At 47.8% G+C, this 22,324-nt stretch overlaps 1 protein-coding gene across 7 annotated transcripts in view; it reads right to left on the reverse strand.

Moving 5' to 3' along the window:
• PLEKHG3 (pleckstrin homology and RhoGEF domain containing G3) overlaps nt 1-22,324 on the reverse strand; it is a 42,801-nt gene that overhangs the window by 14,693 nt on the left and 5,784 nt on the right. For 4 of the 7 annotated variants that reach the window (XM_079126747.1, XM_079126749.1, XM_079126752.1 and 1 more), the window contains 2 exons: nt 1,383-1,769; nt 193-290 (listed from right to left, as the gene is read on the reverse strand). In XM_079126747.1, coding sequence (XP_078982873.1) covers nt 193-290; nt 1,383-1,730 — 446 coding nt within the window. In that variant the 5' untranslated portion in view covers nt 1,731-1,769. Of the gene's footprint in view, nt 1-192; nt 291-1,382; nt 1,770-3,657; nt 3,680-22,324 lie in introns of those variants that run through there. The other 3 variants (XM_079126748.1, XM_079126746.1, XM_079126750.1) reach the window with 2 other exon arrangements.

Consider the following 22,324-nt stretch of genomic DNA (forward strand, 5'->3'; position numbering starts at 1 on the left):
CATTTTCCCAGCTGGTTCCTCTCCCCTAACTGTGCCCTTGTGTAGAGATGGAACTCCCTTTCCCATCTGCACAGATCAGATCCCAGACCCACATGTCAATAGCCCATGCCCAGGGACATCTGGGGCTCCTCCCGAGGCCCCAAGGCAGGCCTCATCAGCACAAAGGGGTGAACATCAGGCCCATTCACACACCTGTTCAGTGCATAGATGCTTTCTATGTTCCCAAAGAGGGCACTGACTTGTTCTGGCGTCAGCAGCCCAGGTGTGTCAATGATCTTCAAGAGGTAGTCCTGCATGGAGAGAGGGGATCAGAACTGGGTCCCTCCTGGCTCCACCCTATCCTCCCTGCCCCACTCCCCAACCGCCCCTCAATTCTGTTCTGCATTTTACAACTATGACACAACTTCACAGACAGCACCCACTGTACTGGGATGGACAGTGCCCACCCAAAACTTCACAACCACTTGGCATTTCAGAATACAACCTTATTTGGAAATAGGGTCTTTGCAGATGTCACTGGTTAAGGCTCTCAAGGTGATATATTTAGGTTGAGCTCTAAGTCCAATGACTGGTATCCTTATAAGAGGAAAGGACACAGAGAGACACAAAGAAGGTAATGGGAAGAGAGTGGAATGATGCAGCTATAGGCTAAGGGACCCAGAGATTGCCAGTAACCTCCAGAAGCTAGAGGAGAGGGCAGAACACATTCTCCTTAAGGATCCTGAGAGAACCAACCTGGCTAACAACTTGATTTTGGACTTGTGAACTGACCAAGAACTAATTCCTGTTGTTTTAAGCCATGTGATTTGTGGTGACTTGTTACACAGCCTTAGTGAACTGATATACCTCTCTCCCTAGCAGGGCAGAGGGATCCTCAATGGCAGTCAGTCACACATTACCATTTCCTGTGTGCTGTGCAGTCTCAAACGCTTCACCCACACAAGCCCTGCCAGTTAGGCATGCCCTTACTTTGCAGATAAGGAACCTGAGGCTCAGGGAGTTACATGAGAGACTAAGACCTCACAGGTAGAAGATGGCAGAGTAGAGATCTGGATGTGACTGCCAGGGTTCAGTCCCCACGGAACACATGGTCTTGCAAGTGGGGCTGGAGTCCCTCCCTCCCTATCAATGGTGCTGCCTTCCTGGACACATGCAGAAGTTCTACTGCCCAAACTATGAACGTGGCTCAGTGTCATAAGGAAGCCCAACAAGTCAACAGCCTCCACAGGGTATAGCTCTGAGCCTCCCCACCATTCATTGAAAGAATGTCCTGAGACAAATGTGTAAGGGTATAAGCAGGTTTATGTGACACTGGGTCACTGAGGCCAGTGTCCCCAGCTCTGTGAGGAAGCGAATGGGCCCCTCCCAGCACCAGCACTCACCTCCACGATGCTGCGCAGGTCCTGCACATACATGCGCTCTGTTTCCACAATCTCCCTCACCACTCGGCCCAGGTAGCTGAGCTTATGCACAGGCCCTGCTGCCGCCCGGCTATTGAATGGGGAGAGGGGTCCCTTCATGTTCAGCCAGCTGCTGGAGTTGTTATTGCTGTTGGGGGCATGCCGGCCACGTGGAGAGCCCGCCCCATTCTGGGCTGAAGCCTCAGAGCCTGTGGGCTCCTCCATGGCACTGCGGCTGTCACGGGAGGAGCCAGATGAGGAGGTAGTGGATGTCAGGCTCGCTGGTCGCTCCTGGTTGCCATCTTGGCGAAGTGCGGTAGAGACAGGCATCCTGGCATTGCTGCCTGCAGGGTGCACTTCGGGGAGATTCTGGAGCAGAAAAAGACAGAAGAAGGGTCAACCTCTGAGTCTCCAGAGAATCAGAAAGCGAAAGGAAGGTTGCTAAGGAGCAGGGAAGGGCAGAATGGGAAGTTACTGTTGGCAGGTACAGAGTTCAGTTTTATAAGATGATAACAGTTCCGTGGATGGGCAGTGGTAATAGCTGCACAGAAGCATGAATGTACTTAAAAATGTCCACTTAAAAACAGTTAAGATGGTAAGTGTGTTTACATTAAGTATATTTTACCACAATTCAAGAAACCAACTGAAAGCCAATGAGCATGGTCTCAGAGTACATGAGCATTTCTTCCCAATTCCAGCCACTCCACCTCCATCCTTCCCAGAGCAGAAGAAAAGGTGGCTCACACCAGGGAACAATAAAAGGCCCAGAAATTTGAGGCCCCAGAGAAGCAGAAGGACACCTGTGCTAGCATAGTGCTCCAGGGGACCTGAACTCAAAGTCCAGCCCTGCCACTTGGACAAAGTGCTTAGCCTCTTAAGAGTCTCAGACTCAGCTCCTCACCTGTAAATGAGGGTGGATATAGCCTACCCCAGGGCTCTGTCCTCAGAGATGAAGTGACCTGCTATCTACACAGCCTGCGGCATGGTACATGGCACAGAGCAAATGCTCCACACACCATCAGTCTGGTGATGACAATGCAAGTTGTCAAAAAGCACATCCCTAGTGGCTGCCTGTCAGGGCCTGTGCTGGGGTAAACGTACAGGGAGGAGCAAAGATCCAGCTCATACAAAGTTAAGACAGCAGGCAATACCAGCAGGCAATACTCTCCCCAGAACTGCAAATTCCAGGCACCAGCGGCTTCACCATGCACCTGAAACTTTTTGGATACTGAGGGGGAAGACAGAAGAGATGGTGGCATGGCTGAGCCAACTGTACCCCCTGCTCCACCCTGGCACTTGGTACAGGCAGGACCCTGACTCAGCCAGGTCAGGAAATTCCCCAGAGCTGAGCCATCACTGAGTCTCTGTTAGCTCCCCACAGCAGAGCCTGGCCAGAGCAGCACAGCAGGCAGGAAACTGCACCCAGGTGAGGCAGACACAGCCTCGGGTGGACTTTATTCCCCAGTATATGGTGCAGCTCACAGGCAGGCCCACCCAGAGTGGGGAGGAAGCAGTGGCTAGAGTCTACTTTGTGGCCTTTGGGAAAACAGGACACCTCACACCCACCCCACAGGACCAGAGCTCACTAACACCACTTTCCAAAATGTTCATTTGCTAGCTAGTTCCAGAAAAAAAGAAGTTCCTGGGCATCCTTCTCAACTCTGCTGACCAAACCCTAGCCTGGGACTCAGAAGCTAGTGAATCACAGATACAGCCAAGAGGCAGAGGCTGAGGCCACAAGGAGAGAAACTAAGAAGTGCCATCACTCCAGTATCTTTGGCACTGGCCCCTGGGTTTCTTGCAAGCCAGCACTCTGGACTCTGACTTTTGCAAATATTGTGCTCTCTGCCTGGCCATTATTTCTTCCCCACCTACCCGATGCCATACCATCCCCCAACCTTCAATCTCAGATTAGAAACCACTTCCTCCAGGAACCTTCCTACACCCCCTCAAACCTGGGGGACTCCTGATATGTACTCTTATAGTCTCCTGAGTTTCCTCTTCTGAGACCCTCTGCCCTGGACAGTAAATTACTTAAGGACAGCAGTTATAAGGGCTGATTTGGCAAATGAATGGCAATAGTGTAGAAGTTGATACTTTTACTAAACTAAAAGTCAGGCCAGGGCTGGGAATTCAGTAGTAGAGCTCTTGCCTTGCATGTGTGAGGCACTGGGTTTGATCCTCAGCACCACATAAAAATAAATTAAAAAAAAGAAAGAAAGAAAGAAAAAATGTCAAGCAGGCCAGACCCACTTACCATCCACCACTTAACTCAACCCAGCTGGCCAGGACCCTCTGGAGCACAGGACTTTGTCATTCCGGATCTCAGCTGGAGTGGGGAAAGGTCACCTTTGAGGTGCTCTATGAAAGCCTCTCAAGTGGCAGATGAGGACACAGTGGCAGCACAGGGACCAGCCTGGTGTTCCTCTCAGCTGTGCAACACAGGGAGGATTACCTAACAGGACTGTGCAGGGGAGTCTAGGACAGCCCCAGGGAAGATGGTGCTGCTGCTTCCTCCTTCAAAGGGCCTTTGCAGTTAATTAGTTCTGCTTCTCTGAAGAACCAGCAGCAGAAAGACCCAGGCCTCTCTACCCTTGACCCCCACCCCCACCCCACCCCTACCCCCACCCCCGCTCTGGGGCACTCTGATGTCCTTCAAAGCAGGTGCATAGTCAGGCACCGCCCCCATCCCAGCTGGAACAATAGGGCAGGGACTTATGGCCTAAGACCTTTCCCAGATCTTTGGGGTCAGTCACCTTCTGTGGGGAGGCCAAAAGGAAAAGGCCCAAATCCTAAATGGATTTTGCAGCCAGGTAGGTCACAGCCTTAAAGCAAAGAATTAATCACAGACCCACTCCAACCCACACACACCAGGGAGATTGGTCTCTACAGGGTACCTTGTGAGGGTTACTCTTGGGGACCCCACTGTGTGAGGATGGCAACCTAAGTACACTTTGAACCTAGAAACTAAGTCTTTTCTACTTGGAGAAGGTTTGAAAATAGAATTCACACCTAAATCCTCCCGGGGCTAAAACAAACCAGAGCTGCCACCTGCTGCAAGGTTCTTCGTGCTGTATACACAGGGATGCTCTGCAGAGGACACTTTCAGGACCCCACAGATGCAGAGCTGAAGTCCCAGAAGTAGTAAGTGGTAGAGCTGGCTTGGAAAGCAGGCTCCAGAATTCATGTTCTACCAGTCACTGCCGCCCTGGTGGACTTCACACCAGTCGGTAGCCACTAAGCAAAGGATTAGTCACAGCCCCTGGCGTCAAGGCTGTGCTTCAGAATAAGCTGGGAGGACACAGGGAGACTTGGACGACTACAGCCTGTACACTCTAAAGGACTGAGAAGGCTATTTCTGGACCTGCCTACCATGTGGCCTCTGGCCACTAGCTCTCCCATTAGAGCAACTCAGTAACATACAAATTCCAGGTCAAAGGATCACAGGCCATGGGAAGCAGAAAGGAGAAGGATCAGATTAAAAATTTCTCAGATGACAAAAGAAACCCTGCAATGACTCGGTGATCCACCCAAGATTACAAGGCTCTCTCTCCTGGGCAGGAAAACTCACTGGAAAAGAACCTAGAGGCCAAAAAAGGGAGGGCTGAGGAGAAAGGGGCAGCAAGTACAGCAGGCGGGCGGGTCCACGTGTGGGCTGTGGAGAGGGCCACTGAGTGGTGGCACAGCAGACCTGCCCCCAGCCATCAGAGCAGAGACAAGGACCACCCACGTGCTCCCTGGGCAGGGGCAGCCTTTCCTTCCTACCCGATCTGGTAAGCATCACCCACAAGGTAAGATTCACCCCCAACCCAGGATGAGAAACTGTTTCCTCAAACTCATCTGGGAAAACGCTGTCTGCCGGGGAATGAGGGGATGAGGCAGCCAGCAGCCAGACCCTCAAGCCCACGCCTACCCCATCCCACCACACTGGGTCTCCAAGTTCCCTTAGCATCTCCTGCAGACACCTCTTCCAACTTTGAACAGAGTCTATCCATGTTAGTCAGTCAGTTATCAATCCATGAATCAACCTGCTAGAAAATCTACATCCCACATCCTAAGCTGTGAAGCCCTCTTTGACAAGGTCCCAAAAGACCTTTCTCTATGACAAGCCAGAGGCATATACCTTTTTTAAGGATGCAGAAGCAGGAGAGGGAGGGAGGGAGAATGGTTTCTTTCTCTTTTCTTCTTCTCTCCTCTTTTTTTTTTTTTTAGAGGGGGAATCGGGGGCATAACTGGGGATTGAAGCCAGGGCCTGACATGCCAGATGAGTACTCTACCACTGAGTCACACCCCCAGTCCTTTTAAAAAAAATTTTTTGAGACAGGGTCTCAGTTGGGCATAATGGCACACACCTGTAATCCCAGCAACTCAAGAAACTAAGGCAGGAGGATCATCAGCCTGTGCAACTTAGTAACACTCAGTCTCAAAATCTAAAAAAAAAAAAAAATTGAAGGGCTGGGATGTAGCTCAGTGGTAAAGCACCTCTAATTCAATCCCCAGTAACAAACAAAAATAAATAAATAAGGACAGGGTCTCTATAAATTCCCCAGGCTGGCCCCAAACCTGCAATCCTCCTGCCTCAGCCTCTTACTCAAGTAGCTGGGATTATAGGCATGCATCACCAGTGACAGGCTTCCTCCTTTTTCTTTCTAAACTTTCTTTAATTTAAATATAAGGAGGATTACACCCTTCCTCCACCCATACCTGTCCAAGTTACCCAGCCTCGCCTCCTGAGAACAGGCTCTAAATCTCCCCAGGCATGGACGCAGGCAGGCTGCAGCAGGTCTGTTGGATTCCCAGCAGGGTGGACTGGGGCCAAGTCTCACATCCTTCCCCTCCCAACCATGCCTCAGCATCATGCCCTCCATCTGACCCAACGTGGGTGAGGGGACACCCCCAGGAAAGTGCAATAGCCTGTGTGTTCTGTCCTCTGTCCTCAGGATTCCTGTAAGTGAGCAGTGAGATCCTGCTCCCCCACCACATTCCCTTTAGAAAGGATCATCCCACCATGGCACCCACCTGGGGCATTCTAGAATTCCACACCTCTGGTCCTAGGGAAGCCCCAGGAATCACAATGCTCTCTCAGACCTCCCTCCCAGCCAGACAATAAGCCGAGAAGGCAGAAGGGGTGAACCTCTGGTGGGTGGGCAGGCTGAGACTCCCCAGAAAACAATCTGGTTAAGAGAGGCTGACGTCACCCTTTCACCTACTGCCCTACCTTCCCTCCACACCCAGGAACCGAAGGCCCACAGCGCCACACCTTCTGTGGAGGAGGTGGGCAGGAAAGGAGCAAGGGGGTTCCCCCAAAGGTAGCTGCTCCAAAGTCCACCACTTCAGCAGGGGAACAATTCTCCCAGGACCTGCGCAGGGGAAAGTCCTCCCTCAGCCAGGTGGTGCAGCCTGCCTTGGTGTCACCTCTTGGCATCTCAGCTGTAAACATCCAGATGTCCTAAAGGTCTCAAAACCAGGGTGACCAAAGGACTTTTGACCCTCTCCAAAACAATCCCCCAAGTCCATCTCCAGAATCTCCTCAGCAAGGGTGCCAGAGGGAAACCACAGAGAGCACCCACACCTTTTCTGACAACACAGTGGGGAGCAGTATGACTTCCACAGAGATCTCAACTGTGACCCTGAAACCCTGCGACTCCAGCCACACTGCTTCCAGAGCCCAGCTCTGGCCTGTCTGTTCCTGCTGCTCCAGACACAGGCCCTAGAGGTTCTCCAGGGGAGGGGAGGACCCAAGGTGGTCTGGCTTTCTTTTTACCCTTTTGTCTCAAAACATTCCTCCTGGCTGGGGAGATAGCTCAGCTGGTAGAGTGCTTGTCTCGCAAGCACAGGGCCCTGAGTTCCATCCCCAGTATTGAAAAAAAAAAAAACAAAAAAAACCATTCCTCTTTCTGCCCCCTCCCATGCCTCCTGGAGATCCAGGGCCCCTGAGCACCCGAACAGGCTCCCTGGGGAATGACTTTGTTTAAAGTGTGCAACATGCTCTGAAGAGACTGTGCAAACAGTGCGATCAGGGTTTCTGGACCACTCAAACCAGCCCAGCTGGCTCAAATTCATCTTCCCTCAGGAATCTGTTTTCCCATGGCCTAAGAGCAGCAGGGGTCCATGATGTCTCAGTCCCCACAGCAGGACCACAGCTGCCAGCAAGGAAAAGAATTGTGGTTGCTGTGCAAACCGAGCCCTCCCACCTGAATTCCAGGAGGAAGTCTGGGCCTACTGACTGAAGTCCAGAAAACTCCCTCAGCCTGGCCTTGGAAAGGAAGGAGAGCCCTGGCACCTCGGTTCAGAGGAGAATGGTTCGCCCACACCCCAATGCTCCCACCTCCCACCACCCCAACATTTCTTATGACATTTCTCAGAATGCAAGGGCCGACCCTCTCCCTCCACAAATTTAACCAAATCACTCCCTTTAGAAAGGCCTCCTCAGTCATTTCTAACAATATACTATTCTATACTACGGTAGGCTGAGTAACGTCCCCTGCTACAGATATCTATGTCCACGGATATCCTCCGAATCTACGTCACTATGTAGGGCGAAAGGGACCTTGTAAATGTGATCAAATTAAGGATCGTGAGGTGGGATGATTATCCTGGATTATCTGGGTGAGCCCACTGGAATCATAAAAGGAACCCCACAGAAGTCAGAGTCAGACAGAAGTTTGCATGATGTCAAACACAGCTCTGTGGACTTAGCCTAACTCCTGACCTCGAGAACTCTGAGATAGCAAATGTGTGTTGTGTTAAGCCACTAAATTTGTGGCACTTGTTACAGCAGCAGTAGGAAACTAATACACACACTTCTTTGAATTCTAATAAACTGGACATCATTTAAAGAATTGGTCCATGCAGTTCATATATGTAAGCATTTCTTTAGCACCAGTGAATCCCAGCAGACTGGGTCTTCACTTCCAGACAGCAAGATACCACTAGGTGCCCAACAGATGCCTGTTGGGAGGATTGCAGGACCATACCTGGAACACCTCACCACTCCCAGTCAGGAAAAAGGTAAAATGTGGTCAAGGTCAAGACCAAAGCCAGTTCCTTCTGGACTAATGAGTATCCACATTAGTCACTGCCAGCAAGTTTCCAGTGAGCCAAGAAGCAGCCAGGATCAGTAACTACTTATTCAGCCCCATTCTACTTGGCCCCAGATAAGTGGCAAGAGCAGGGACACTGCTGCCTTGCCATGCCACACACAGAGTGCTCAGTCACAAAAGACCAGGAGGAAGGAGAAAGTGACCAAATCTGGACAAGCAACTGTGATGATTCCACATACAAATATCCCAGGAAAAGCTGTCTACCAGGAAGTTTCACATCAACACATACGAAAGCCAAAGGAGGACAATTACTGTGGGTTGTAAATTGTTGTTGCTCACGGCCAAGACAGGTCACCAGGCTTCCAACATAACTTATCTCCACACAGAGAAATGATACAAGGTCCCAAGAAGATGAAGCAACCAAAGAAAGCTCTAAAAGACGGTGCTAGAAATTACTCCTGAAGCCAGACAGATCCAAAGTTCCCAGAGTCCCTACCTCTCACATCTCTAGGACAAAATGATTACAGAGGGCTGGGTGTGGCGCTCAATGGTGGAGAGCTTGTTAAGCTCCAATGAGGCCTTGAGTTCCGCCCCCAGTACCAGGGGGCGGGAGGGTGTCTCAAAGGACCACTGCTACCTAGTAGCAAAATTAGGGTCCCCAGCCCTGCAAGTTACCCGTGTTATAGCACCATCTCCATTTTGAGGGCTGCTTGTTTTGAGGCCTCTAGGCTGGGAGGGGAGTTTCAAAAAAAAAGGAAAGGGGAGCCACCCCTTCAGAGTGACAGCATTTGTCACTGGATCGGTGCACCGGAGAACTTCAGTGGGAAACAAGTGGGAACAGAGGGGCCCCATTAGATCCTGCTGAGCTCAGCACAGTAGAGAAAGCACAAGTTTGCAACTCAAGTCCACAGAGGTTAATGCACTAAATTCACACAGGCCCTGGAGTTAGGCAGACCTGATTCGAATTCCATGTCCTCTACTTTCCTGGGTCTAAGTGTGCTTGGGCAAGTCACCTGACCTCACTAGTCTTCGAGTTCCTCATCAGCAAAACGGGAACAGTAAAAGTGTCAACCTCACTGGATTATTTCCAAGATCAAGATGATACAAGGAAGGGCTGGGGTCCTGGCTCAGTGGTAGAGCGCTTGCCTAGCATGTGTGAGGCCCTGGGTTCGATTCTCAGCACCACATAAAAATACATACATAAAAATAAAGGTTCAACTGAAAAGGAATTTAAAAAGATGATACAAGAAGTATCTGTGCACCTGACATTTAGTAAGCCCAACAAAAATAGTGGTGGTGGTGGTGGTGAGGAGAATGATGGATAAATCTCTTATTTTTCCAAAAGCACAAAGAAAAAAGATTTTTCTGACTTGTACCTAAGTTTATTTTACCCATATCTCATATTAATACTGAACATACAAGTTAAACTTGGTGAATCAGCATGACTTCATCCTGCCCCACCAACATAGTGTTTATCCATCCTCTACGACCCACCATCAATTCAGACCAAATAGGAGCAAATACAGAGCAATTTAGCTAGAAAAAATAACCTGGTACTCTTTCCCAACAGAAGGTTAAATCAGAAAATGAAGGGAAAATGAATCAGAGTCCCACTGCCAAGGCAGGAAGGGCACATTCCTTAGCACTCTGCAGGGAGAAACAGCATGTCCTAGTAGGATCCAGAGAGAACAGAGCCCTGGGGGACCAGGGCCTGAGCAGAAAACAGAGTTAAGGCATCCTGGGAGCAAAGGCACAAATAAGTGACCAACAAAAACCAACCTTGACCATGGTCCTTGGGTTTTAAATCCAGCTTCAGGATGAACATATGGGAGAGCCAGGGCATGAGACAGGGCAGCAAGGAACTGGGAAGGGCTCTGATGTTTACCCATTTTCTAAGTCACAGAGAATTTCAAATAGTGGGGAAAGCAGAAAAATGAGTATAGAAGAGCCCAGGGAATATAGCCAGCCCTCCTCCAAATGAGCCCTTGCTCTCTTCCTAATGCACTGGACGGTAAGGAGCAGGGAGGTGAGCACTAAGCGCCTCAATGTCTACTCTCTCATTTGGGGATAATGCTAGTTGCCCTTCCTACCTGAGTTGTGAGCTTCAGAATTCATTCATCTGACAAGTATTTATCAAGCACCTACTTTGCACAAAGACCTCACGGCAGCATTGTGGGTGAACGGTTATGGAAAATAATATTCCTGTAAGGTAGCCCACAAAGAAAAATGGAGAAAGATGTAGCTCAGGAGGAAGGAGGATAGACTAGCCAAGGACCAACCTTCCAGCAAATTCTTTCCTGATAACAATGGGCCCTAAAGGAAAGGGGCGGAAACTGAATGCTGGGCCCTAAAACCTTGACCTTCCCCCACGGCAAAGTAGTCCTAAATGGAGGCATAGCAAATACCAATGGGCAAGATTTGAGTACTCATCCCTCGGGGTCTGACTCTTATCTCCCCAGACAACAGAGTTTCAACCTTTTTACAACTACCCTCCCTAAATTAAAGTTTTAACCTGTACAACTAGCCCCTGACTGTCAAAACTGCACATCACGATTACATCATCCTCACTGTACCCTATAAAACCAAAATCCCCTCTGTAACTGAGGGCCATTTTCGCATCAGGAAAATGTGCCCCAATGGCACCCGAGTCCCAGAATGAATAAAGGCTTCTCTGAATTCATTGAGGTCTGCCTCTCATTCTTTGGCGCTTATGGTGGAAGATACAGCAGTGAATCACACACACTTGTCTTAGGAGAAACAAGATAAGTATCTCAATGATAAAAAGAAGCCAAGTTGTGTTGAGGGCTGAGGATGAAGCTCAGTGGTAGAATGTTTGCCCAGCTATGCACAAGGCTCTGGATTTAAGCCCCAGCGCTGCAAAAACAAAACACAACAAAAATCCAAAGAGAAGTGTCTTGGGAGGCACAGGAGATCCAATCTGACTGCACTTTGGGAATTCATTCAACACTTCTGTGCATGATGCTAGGCCCTGAGGACATTGAAATGAATGACACATTGTCCCAGTCTTTGAGGAACTTGAACTCTAGAAGAGAAAACGGCCATATAAACAGATTATCCACAAAATAATGCCTTGAGTGCTGGTACAATAATGAAACCACACTAACATAATAGAGTGCTAGCACAGCCGGGGGGACCAAGGCGCTTTCCAGGAAGAGGTGGCATTTTGGTGAGTCATGAATGATGAGCACACCCTTGCCAGGTGAGGAAGAGATCTCTGATGCCAAGGGAATGGCATATGGGAAAGATGGATCCCAAAAGCATCTGGACCATCGGAACCTGAACATCTGGCAGCAAGTCAGACTGGAAAGCAGGCCAAGGGCAGTCTGAAGAGAATCCACCTGGTTTTGTGGAATTGGACACATCGAAGGAAGGTCTGGAAGAACCACTGCTGAGACAGGTGGAAATGGGGCTCCAAGAGACAAGGTATATAAGAATGTGCCCTAAAAAGGAACAAATTGAGATATGTGGGCTGTGACTACAGGTGTCCATAGAGCCAAGAAGAATGCAAGGCCCAAGAGGTGCTAACTGTTCAGTGTTTCTAGGAGAGAGACAGCCCCAGGCAACGTTGGCTCAAAAGAGGAATGAGACCTATTCCAACCCACGTGAAGAGGGAAGAAATGTGCCCAAAATAAAGGTGACAACATGAGCTATGCATAAATTAGAAGCTCCAAAAAGCAGAAAGACTACTTCTTTGAGAAAACCGAGTACCAGGTCTTAGCCAGAGAGGAACTGATCCCTCTGGGATCCAAGGCCAGCAGCTTTCCCCAGGGCTGGGGGAGGGGCTCTTCCACATCTTACCACCTGAGGGTTTCTTTCTTCCCCAAACCTCACTTTCCTTCCCCACACTGGTCAGAACTGGGGGTGAGGCTGACAGGGTGGCTTCCTTCCCAATTCCAAGCAGAAGCCTCCAGGCCCAGAAGAGAATGTGCACATATGTGGCCTCTTTGCATTATCTGCTGCAGTTGGTTAAACCCTCCAGGCCTTCCCCGCCTCCCAGGCACCACGGTGGGCAAAAAGCTCTAATAATTAGCAACTCCACTGCCTTTGTCCTGGGCTCTCTCTCACCTGGGGCCTGACGGAAGTTACAGGAGTAGATTTTCCAAGGCGGTATTCACACACAATGTAAATTCTCTACAGGGCCTCAGCACTTGCCTGGGTGGATCCCAGTTCTGCAGACCCAGGAGGCCCCCTCCACCCAAGGCACCAGGCCCCATCCCCCATGGGGCTAAGGCACCTCAACCAGGGAGGCCTAAGGAACTCATCCAACCAGTTCCTAGGGGAGGAGAGGCACCTCCCCCCACCCCCAGGCCCTCGCTGAGAGCCTACAAAGACCAGAATTCAGAGGGTGGGGCAGCTGTCACCAAACCCCAGATGCTGGGGTGTATGGAGAAGCACAGCCCAGGCAGCAGCATCTACTCCTGGAAAAGTGGGCCCTTGATTCAGGGGCAAAAGAAATTGCCAAGTCAGAGCAACAATCTGCTCCCTAAGCTCCCCACACCTGCTCCCTAGAGCTACAAAAACGGTGGGCGCTGACCCAGCGTCCATCAGGGTGGGGAGAACTTCCTTTCACCTGCTCTACCAGCCACCACTTGATCTGACACAAAATAACCAACCCCTGTGGATTCTGGGAAAAGGAAGCTTCAGGAAGAAGTGTGAGGTTAACTCTGCTTTTCCCAGGGTAAGTGTGTGCAGTCGTGCGAGCTGGGTCCCCCAGGACCTTCTCTCTCCAACCACCCAACTCTGAATACTCGAGGTGAGAAGACCCTCGGAAGTGCCCTAGCAGAGCGTTTGCAGTCACCTCCAAGAAGAGCCCAGGGCTGTCTCCCAGGCACATGGATAAGTCCACTAGAAGCAACCAGGGAGGACAAAAAGGGGCCACTCCTGCTCCCTGCACCTTCCCCAATGGCCCTCAGTTTCTGAACCCCAGGGGGAAAGCCTGTCTTTTCCCCCAAACCTGTGGCCAGACAGGTTTCCTGGAGGGTGTCAGACAAGGCTTGAAGGCCCGGAGGTGACAGAACTCCAGAGATACCACTCGCACCCCAGGCCTGGCCCCAGCGGTACCTACCGCCTTCCTCAAAAGGGCTCCCATCTGAGCACCAGCACCGAGAGGGTGGCAAGGGGCTGGGGAGCAGCATTCTCCCAGGGGAGCCGGCAGCCCAGCGGTTAACAGGCTCAGGGCGAGCAGCGAACTGCCACCAACAGCCTCAGGGGGGAATTAAGCGCCCCGCCAATTAAAGTGCCCGCCACCTCCTGCGAAACCTCTTCAATAAATGTCCTATTCAGATCCAGTTCTGCGTGTGGGTCAAACTTTCTGCATTTCTCTCATTCCTGACTGCTGGGGGGCCCAGCACAGGAAATGCAGCTGCCCACAACTCAAAGGTCCCTGCTGGGTGAGGACCCGGGCCACAGCCCCAGGAGGTGAGCACCGTATAGCTGAGGACATGCAAGCATCTCCAGCAATTAAGCACTAAGTGCAGGAAGTCAAATACTGAAGACTCTCGAACAAAGCCAGATCATTCACCAGCAAAACAATATGCCATTTGTGCTGTGCCTCCCCCACCCAGGCCCTCAGAGCCTGAGGCTATTAACCCTTAAGTCCTCAGGTCAGGGAGGGCGGAGGAGAGGGGCAGATGGACCTCAGTTATTATCCCCATTTTGCAGATCAGGAAAACCGAGGCACAAGTGGCTCCTGATATGCCCGACTGAAATCATCTCCACTGACATTTATCAGGGAGCATGACCATTGTGTTAACACATTCTTAACACCCAGGGCCACCTGGCTAGAGGTGGGAAGCCAGAGTTTGCTGGAATCCAAGGTTCCTGTGCACCTCACCATGAGCAAAATCATCCCCAGCAGGCCCAAGAGGTAAAGCCAAAGACAACAGAAAGGCATCATCCCTCAGCACCCCTCCAGGGAATGCCCTTGGACACTTTCTGCCCTTTCGCAAGTTAATGCTTTTGCTCAGAACAAGTCACTACACCATGGGGCAACCTCAGAATGAGGCCACAATGGAGTCACCGGGAATTCTACCTCACCTTTAAGTTACCTGTAAGAAGCCTCCAGAAACCACTGGTGGGAACAAGGCTGAGGAGGGCACAGACTGGCTGTTCTTGTCCATCCCACTCTCACCACGGGGTGCTAATCTGCACCCTGGTTCAGCGAGCCCAGCAGCCAGTATCCTACACTGCTTGGTCACTTTTACTTATGCCTCAGAGTGGCAAGATCAGGTCCTCCAGAGTTCTGTGCCCTTTCACACTCAAATCCCTACTCCCATTTTTCCCCCAGGGCTGGGAATGGAAACTAGGGCTTCAAGCATGCCAGGAGAGTGCTCTACCACTGAGTTACCGCCCCAGCCTTCTATTACCAATTTTGGCAGCTGTGTAAAGACATACCAGAATCAGAACAAAGCACACAGGAAAGACGGTGTCTGTGGGTGACTGTATTGGGACAGGAAGGCACCCCCAGTGGAGGCAAGGTGGAGGTTTGGGAATGGAAGCCAAGCTGCTCCTTCCTACTGCCTGGTCACGCTCAGTCCAGACTGAATCACAGGCTCAGAGCTGAGATACCCTCCTCTCTGAAGGGAAGACTATGGAACTCACCTATGTTTACTGACAGCATAAACCATATGCCAGGTGCTGGGGACACGGTAGTGAAAAAGACAAATCCTTGTTCTCATAGAGCTTACACCCCAGTGGGGAAGAGAGCCATAACTGGCAGACAAATTAATATGATCCTGTTTTGTTTTTGTTTTGGTCCTGGAGATTGAGCCCAGGTTTGCTTTACCATTGAGCTAAGACCCCCAACCCTTTTTATTTTTTTATTTTGAGACAGGGTCTGGCTAAATTGCAGAGGCTGGCTTTGAACTTGCAATCCTCCTGCCTCAGCCTCCAGAGTCCCTGGGATTACAGGAGTGCCCCACTCTCCTGGACTTGTTTTGTTTTTGTGATGCTGGAGATCCAACTGAGCCTTGCACACGCTGGGCAAATGCTCTCCGAGTGCTGAGCTACACCCCACTCCCTAACATATTTCTGGGTAGGGCTAATTGCTATGAGGAAGAGGGAGCAGAGAAGACAGTGGGACAGGGGCATGGGAACTTCGTTAGGAAGGTAGTCTGTCAAGGCCCTGAAGAAGCCACTCTTGAGCTGAGAGCTGCATGGTAGGAAGCAGCAGGACATGCAAAGCTCTGGGGAGAGAGCCTTCCAGCCATCTTGTCCACTGCCCCACCTCAAACCTCCACTCACTCATGATGAGCCTAGATCTCATCATCTGGAAGAGCAGAATTCCAAAATATCTTGCTTTTTGGAATTCCTCCCCCTGCAACCAATGAAGCGGAGCTCAATCTACAAATTATGAACCACATGAGGAAGCAAACCATCACAAGGGAGTCAGAAGATGTAACAGACACTAGAAGGTCTGAAAAAAACTTAAAAAACAAAACACTTTCCAATTTCAAAATTCACTACAAAGCTCCTGTTATCAAGACTGTGCTGTACTAACATAAGAACATATATATACATCAATGGAACAGAAATAAAGATATAGAAATAAAGCCTCACATTTATAGCTGACTGATTTTCAACAAGGGGCCAAGACAATTCAATAAGGAAAGAATGGTATTTTCACCAAATGGTGCTGGGAAAACTGGATATTCACATGCAAAAATAAATAAATAAATGTGGACACCCACCTCACAGCACACACAAAAATGCCAAAATAGATCACAGATCTAAATAAAAGAGCTTAAGCTATAAAACTCTCGGTAGAAAAGATAGGAGTAAGTGTTTGTGACCTTGGGTGAGCAAGGGTTCCTTGGCTTAGATAGTCAAAAGCTTAGATAGATTGGACTTCACCAAAATTAAAAATTTTTGTGCTGAGGGTACAGCTCAGTGGTAGAACACTTGCCTAGCATGCACAGGCCCTGGATTCAATCCCTAGCACAGCTCCCCCCCCCAAAAAAAAATTGTTTTTTAAAGATTAACTACAGAAAATAAAAGAAAATATCTTTAAGGTAAATACTTGACGATGAACTTATATCCAGGATATATAAAGAACCCTTACAATTCAACAATAAAAAAGACAAACAGCCCAATTTAAAAATGGGCAAAAAATTCAATTAGACATTTCTCCAAAGAAGATATAAAAATGACCAATAGGCACATGAAGAGATACTCGATAAAATCAGTCATTAAGGAAATGCAAATCAAAACCTCAATCAATACCACTTCATACCCACTCTGATGGCTGAAATCAAAATAATGAATAACAGGTATCAAGGAGGATTTGGAGAAACCAGAACCCTTGTACATTGTCAGTAGGAATGTACGATAATGCAGCCTAGGACACAGTGGCACATGCCTATATCCCCAGCTACTTGGGAGGCTGAGGCAGGAGGATGGTAAGTTCGAGGCCAGCCTCAGCAACTTAGTGAGACCCTGTCTCAAATAAAAAGATGGAGGTCTGGAAGAAAGCCCCTGAGTTCACTTCCCAGTACCACAAAATAAAAATAAGTTACAAAATCAGATAGTAGTGATGGTTGTACAACTCTGTGAATATACTAAAAACCAATGACATATATACACGGTACCTGGGTGAATTTTAAGATGTGTGAAATAAATCTCAATGAAACTACAAAGAAGGAATTAAAGAAAGAAAAAATATTGAAAGCAAAAAGTATAGAAAAAATATAGACCATTTAATAATCAATGCTGGAAAAACTGGCTACTCCTCTGGAATAAATGAAATCAGTTCCCCCCTAGAAGATTGGGTAGCCCTCAATCATGGCTACCCGGAAAGCCTCCTGAGTACTTCCTGACCGGGCCTGGGCCTCAGCTCAAGACACTTCCCTCTTGCTGGTCTGATCTGGAGCAGTCTCAGGCATCAGGACATTCATAAAGCTCCTCCAGAGGCCTTCCCCAGTAGTCAGAGTGGAGAAGCCACTGTCACATGAAGCATACGCTCCAGTGGCACAGAGAAGGTAAGTGTGAGAGGCGAAATTTGAATGTATGAGAAAATATCCTAAGAGCTATATTTATAATATCAGAGTAGGAAAAGATTTTTTTCCCTTTTCTGTTTTTGCAGTACTAGGGATCAAACTCCAGGCCTCACACATGTCCCAGACCAAAGAAGAACAAGACACAAAGTACAAACAAAAGACTGGTAAATATGACATTAAAACTAAAAAGTTCCCATGAAAATGATATTATTTCATAAGGTTAAGACTATGAATATTTATATATAGAAAACGTATATAATCCACAAAAGATTAATTAACAGACAGGTATATAGGGTGGGCATGGAGGCGTACTACACTTGTAATCCTAGAGACTCAGGAGGCTAAAGCAGGAGAATTGCAAGTTCAAGGGCAGCCTTGGCAATTTAGGAAGATTCTGTCTCAAAATACAAAATAAAAAAGGGCTGGGGATATAGTTCAGCAGTACAGCACCCCTGATTCAATCCCCAGTACCTCCCCCCAAACCAAAAAATATATATTATATATACATACATATATATATGCATTATACATAGGTATACATGTGTATATATATATGTGTGTGTGCGTATATATATATACGCACACACACATACCCCTACAAATCAACAAGAAAAAGATAATGGCAATTAAGAATGCATAAAAGAGCTGGGCATGGTCCTGTGCCCCCATAATCTAAGTAACTCAGGAGGCTGAAGTAGGAGGATTGAAAGCTGGAGGCCAGCCTCAGCAACTTAGCAAGACTCTGTCTCAAAATTTAAAAAAAAAAAAAAAAATGAAAAAAGCTGGGGTGTAGCACCCCTTGGAGCAATCCTTAGTACCCCTCAACACACACAAAATGTGTGAAGTATAGAATTAACTCTGAAAAAGTACCTAAGAAACTCTTAACAAGTCCTAGGGTGGGAAGCTTCATGACTAGGGAACAGGGGGAGACTTTTCACTGTATTCCCTTTTATTAGAGTTTGAATCGTATAGATGAAGTATTAGCTGATTTAAAAATTTTTAAGATGGAATAGTTAACAATTAGCCGACAGACACAAGCATCCCTAAATAATCAAAGTGCTAATTTTTAAAGCAATTTAAAAATATTGTTTTGTAGTTTCTAGATTAGAAAAGATAATCCAAATATTAGTGAAATAGGAGCTCTCATATTTGTAGTAAGATATGAGTTGCAAATCACTGGGGGGCATTACTTGGAAGTATTCTGAAAAGCATGTTTAGGATGCAGTAATTCCCCTGCTGGTCTACAGGACAGAAGACTGGCGTGTGGATGTTCTGTTCAAAATTTTCTGCAGGGGTGAGTACACGGACACAATCTGAATGTCTATCAACAACAGAGCTGTGATATAATTACACAATATGCCACAGAGCAGTTAAAACAAATAACCTAAACAGCTTCTTCTCAGCAAAAGAAACAATAATGTGAAGAGAGAGCCTGTAGATTGGGAGAAAATCTTTACCACATGCACCTCAGATAAAGCATTAATCTCTAGGATATATAAAAAACTCAAAAAATAATACCGAAAAAAAACACCAAACAACCCAATCAATAAATGAGCTAATGAACTAAACAGAGACTCACAGAAGAAATATAATCAATCAACAAACATATTTAAAAAATGCTCAACATCTCTAACAATTAGAGAAATGCAAATCAAAACTAAGATTTCATCTTAGTCCAATCAAAATGGCAATTATCAAGAATACAAGCAACAATAAATGTTGTCGAGGATGTGGGGAAAAAGATACACTCATATATTGCTGGTGGGAATGCAAAATGTTGTAACCCCTCCGGAAAGCAGTATGGAGATTCCTCAGAAAACTTGGAATGGAACCACCATTTCACCCACATATCCCACTCCTCGGTTTATACTCAAAGGACTTAAAATCAGCATGCTACAGTGACGCAGCCACATCAACTTTTGTAGAAGCTCAATTCACAATAGCTAAACTATGAAACCAACCTAGGTGCCCTTCAACAGATGGATAAAGAAAATGTGTGTGTGTGTGTGTGTGTGTGTATAATAGAATACTACTCAGCTTTAAAGAATGAAATTCTGGCATTTGTTGGCAAATGGATGGAGTCGGAGAATATCATGCTAAGCGAAATAAGCCAAACCCAAAACACCAAATGCTGAATATTTTCTCTGATATGCAGATGCTAATTCACAATTGTGGGGTGGGGGGGGTAGGAAAGAATAGAGTTACTTTATATTAGGTAGAGAGGAGTGAAGCGAGGGGAAGGGGCATGGGGGTAGGGAGGATAGAGTGAAACAGACATTATTACCTCATGTACACATATGACTGCATGACCAGTGTGATCCTACGTACAATCAGAAAAACAAGAAATTTCACTCCATTTATGTATGATCTATCAAAATGTATACTGTCAACTGTCAGGTACAACTAATTAGAACAAATTTAAAATTTTTTTTAAATAAAAAAGAATAACCTAGTTTTAAGTAGATAAATTGCAAACAAGGTTGGATTTTTTAAAAAAAGGAGAATGTAAGTCCAAGAAGAATACAGTCAACACATCTATATGTGTCAAAATTAAGATAACATGATACCATGAATAACTTATAAATAACATTTTAAAATATAAAGACATGCATAGGAATGATAAACCCCATGTCAGGGGGATATGTTATTTCTGAGGAGGGAGGGAAGCAAAAAGGATTAGGGAGAAAAAGCTTTGGTTGCATCTGTAACATTTTATCTCTATAATAAATGAGGAAAATAAGTATGGAAAATGGACATCTGCCGATTCCGGAAGGTGGGAATGTGGCGCAGGGGTCCCTAAGCAGCTAACAACCAACAAGACTGCACAGCTGGGTGTCTGTCAGCAGCATTCAGAACTCAAGCAAAGCTCCTGATGGAAAGAGGCCTAGGATTTTTGAAATTGCACTCCTCCCAGTCATTTCTGGCCAGAGAGAGAGAGAGAGAGAGAGAGAGAGAGAGAGAGAGAGAGAGAGAGAGAGAGAGGGAGAGAGAGAGAGGGAGAGAGAGAGAGAGAGAGAGAGAGAGAGAGAGAGAGAGAGAGAGAGAGAGAGGCGCCTAAGTAGGTGCTTTTATGTGTAAATGTTTGAAAACTGACAATCTGCTAGGGTGGAACTGAATTCAGGCTGAACCTATCCCTGCTCTACAGTCAGGCACACCTAGGCCAGCTGGACCCCCGTGGACAAGGAGCCTTTCGGAATGCCTCCTTTGAAGAACGCAGCTGGGCGTGGTCGTGCACGCCTGTAATCCCAGCTATTCAGAAACAGGCTGCAGGGTAGCAAGATTGAGTCCAGTCTGGGCAGTTTAATGAGACCCTGTCTCAAACTAAAAAGGGCTGGAGATCTAGCTCACTGGAAGAGCACACCTGGGGGTGGTGGGGAGTGTCCAAAATGTCACGAGAGAGAGATCACTCAAAGTGTCAAAACAGTCTGAAGCAATGCTAACAGCACACAGAGTTACTCAGAATCCCCCACCTAGGGCTGGTGTGCTGGCTACATGCTACAGAACTGAGCTCACACAAGGCCCTGGGTTCCATCCCCAGCACCAGCCCCTACCCCTACCCTCCTCAAAAATGAGAGAGGGGGAGAGAGGGGGAGAGAGGGGGAGAGAAGGGGAGAGAAGGGGAGAGAAGGGGAGAGAGGAGGAGAGAGGGGAGGAGAGAGGGAGAGGGAGAGGGAGAGGGAGAGGGAGAGGGAGAGGGAGAGGGAGAGGGAGAGAGGGAGAGAGAGAGAGAGAGAGAGAGAGAGAGAGAGAGAGAGAGAGAGAAAGAGAGAGAGAGAGAGAGAGAGAGAGAGAGAAGAGAAGATTCAAACTTCACCCTTCCCAGAGTGTTGGCTGAGTGGTCCTGGATAAGTTGACCAGACCTTGTAGGGACTCAGTTCACTTATCTGTGGAAAGGATAACACCACTTATTTTGCCTTATTGAGAGGATTTAGGACATTATTACCCAAATATCAATACCTTTGAAAATTTTAATCAGTCTGACTGGAAATCTTTTAAAAATGTATTTTATACTTCCCTGCCATCCTAAACAGAGTCAAGGGAACATCACTCAGCCTCTTCTTGGTGACTCAGGCTTACAATTACCAGCAGAACATCTATTATCACACTGATGATTCTGGAGGCGGAAAGTGTGCCAAGCCATTCCCCCTAAATAAATGACCCCGGGCTCTTCCACTAGGAGTTGTTTTCCTAGTGTTTTGATCGCAGCCTGCTCTCACTGCCAACTGTCACTACGCTGCGGTCATTTGCCCTCTCTGTTCTGGCTTCTTTACCATCTTTCACGTGCTGCTTCTTATCTGCCGTGGGCTTGGAAATAGGATGACAATGATTACGTGTAAAAGTTAAATAGGCCGGACATGGTGGTGCACACCTATAATCCCTGCAAGGGAGGCAAGGAGGATCACAAGTTCAAGGCCAGTCTCAGAACTTAGCAAGACCCTGTCTCAAAGTAAAAAATAAAAAGGATCAGAGATGGAGCTCAGTGGTAGAGTGTCCCTGGGTTCCATCCCCAGCACCAGGGGTGGCATGAGGGGAGTCAAGGGGTCTGAGGAGGCTGGTGTGACTTTCGCAGGAACTTGAGTCCTTGGCTGATGCAAGGCATTCTTCGCTATATGTACCTAAGCAAGGCTGCAGGGTAGCTGTTAGATGGTTAGGATTGGAGAAGTATTATAGGATATTATGGGACATATATCCAAGACTATAAGCACACCTTGCTGTCACTTCCTGCCCAACTTGCATGGTGGCAAACTGTGCAGCAAGCTTGGGAAGACAGGTTCCACCAACTCCAAATTCTCTCACACTTTTGTAGGCTTGAGGAATGTGGGCTGCTTGCCCCACGTCAGTCTAGCTGACCACAGATTTACTTTTT

The sequence above is a fragment of the Sciurus vulgaris genome, assembly GCF_902686455.1.
Source record: "Sciurus vulgaris genome assembly, chromosome: 2".
Lineage (NCBI taxonomy): Eukaryota > Metazoa > Chordata > Mammalia > Rodentia > Sciuridae > Sciurus > Sciurus vulgaris.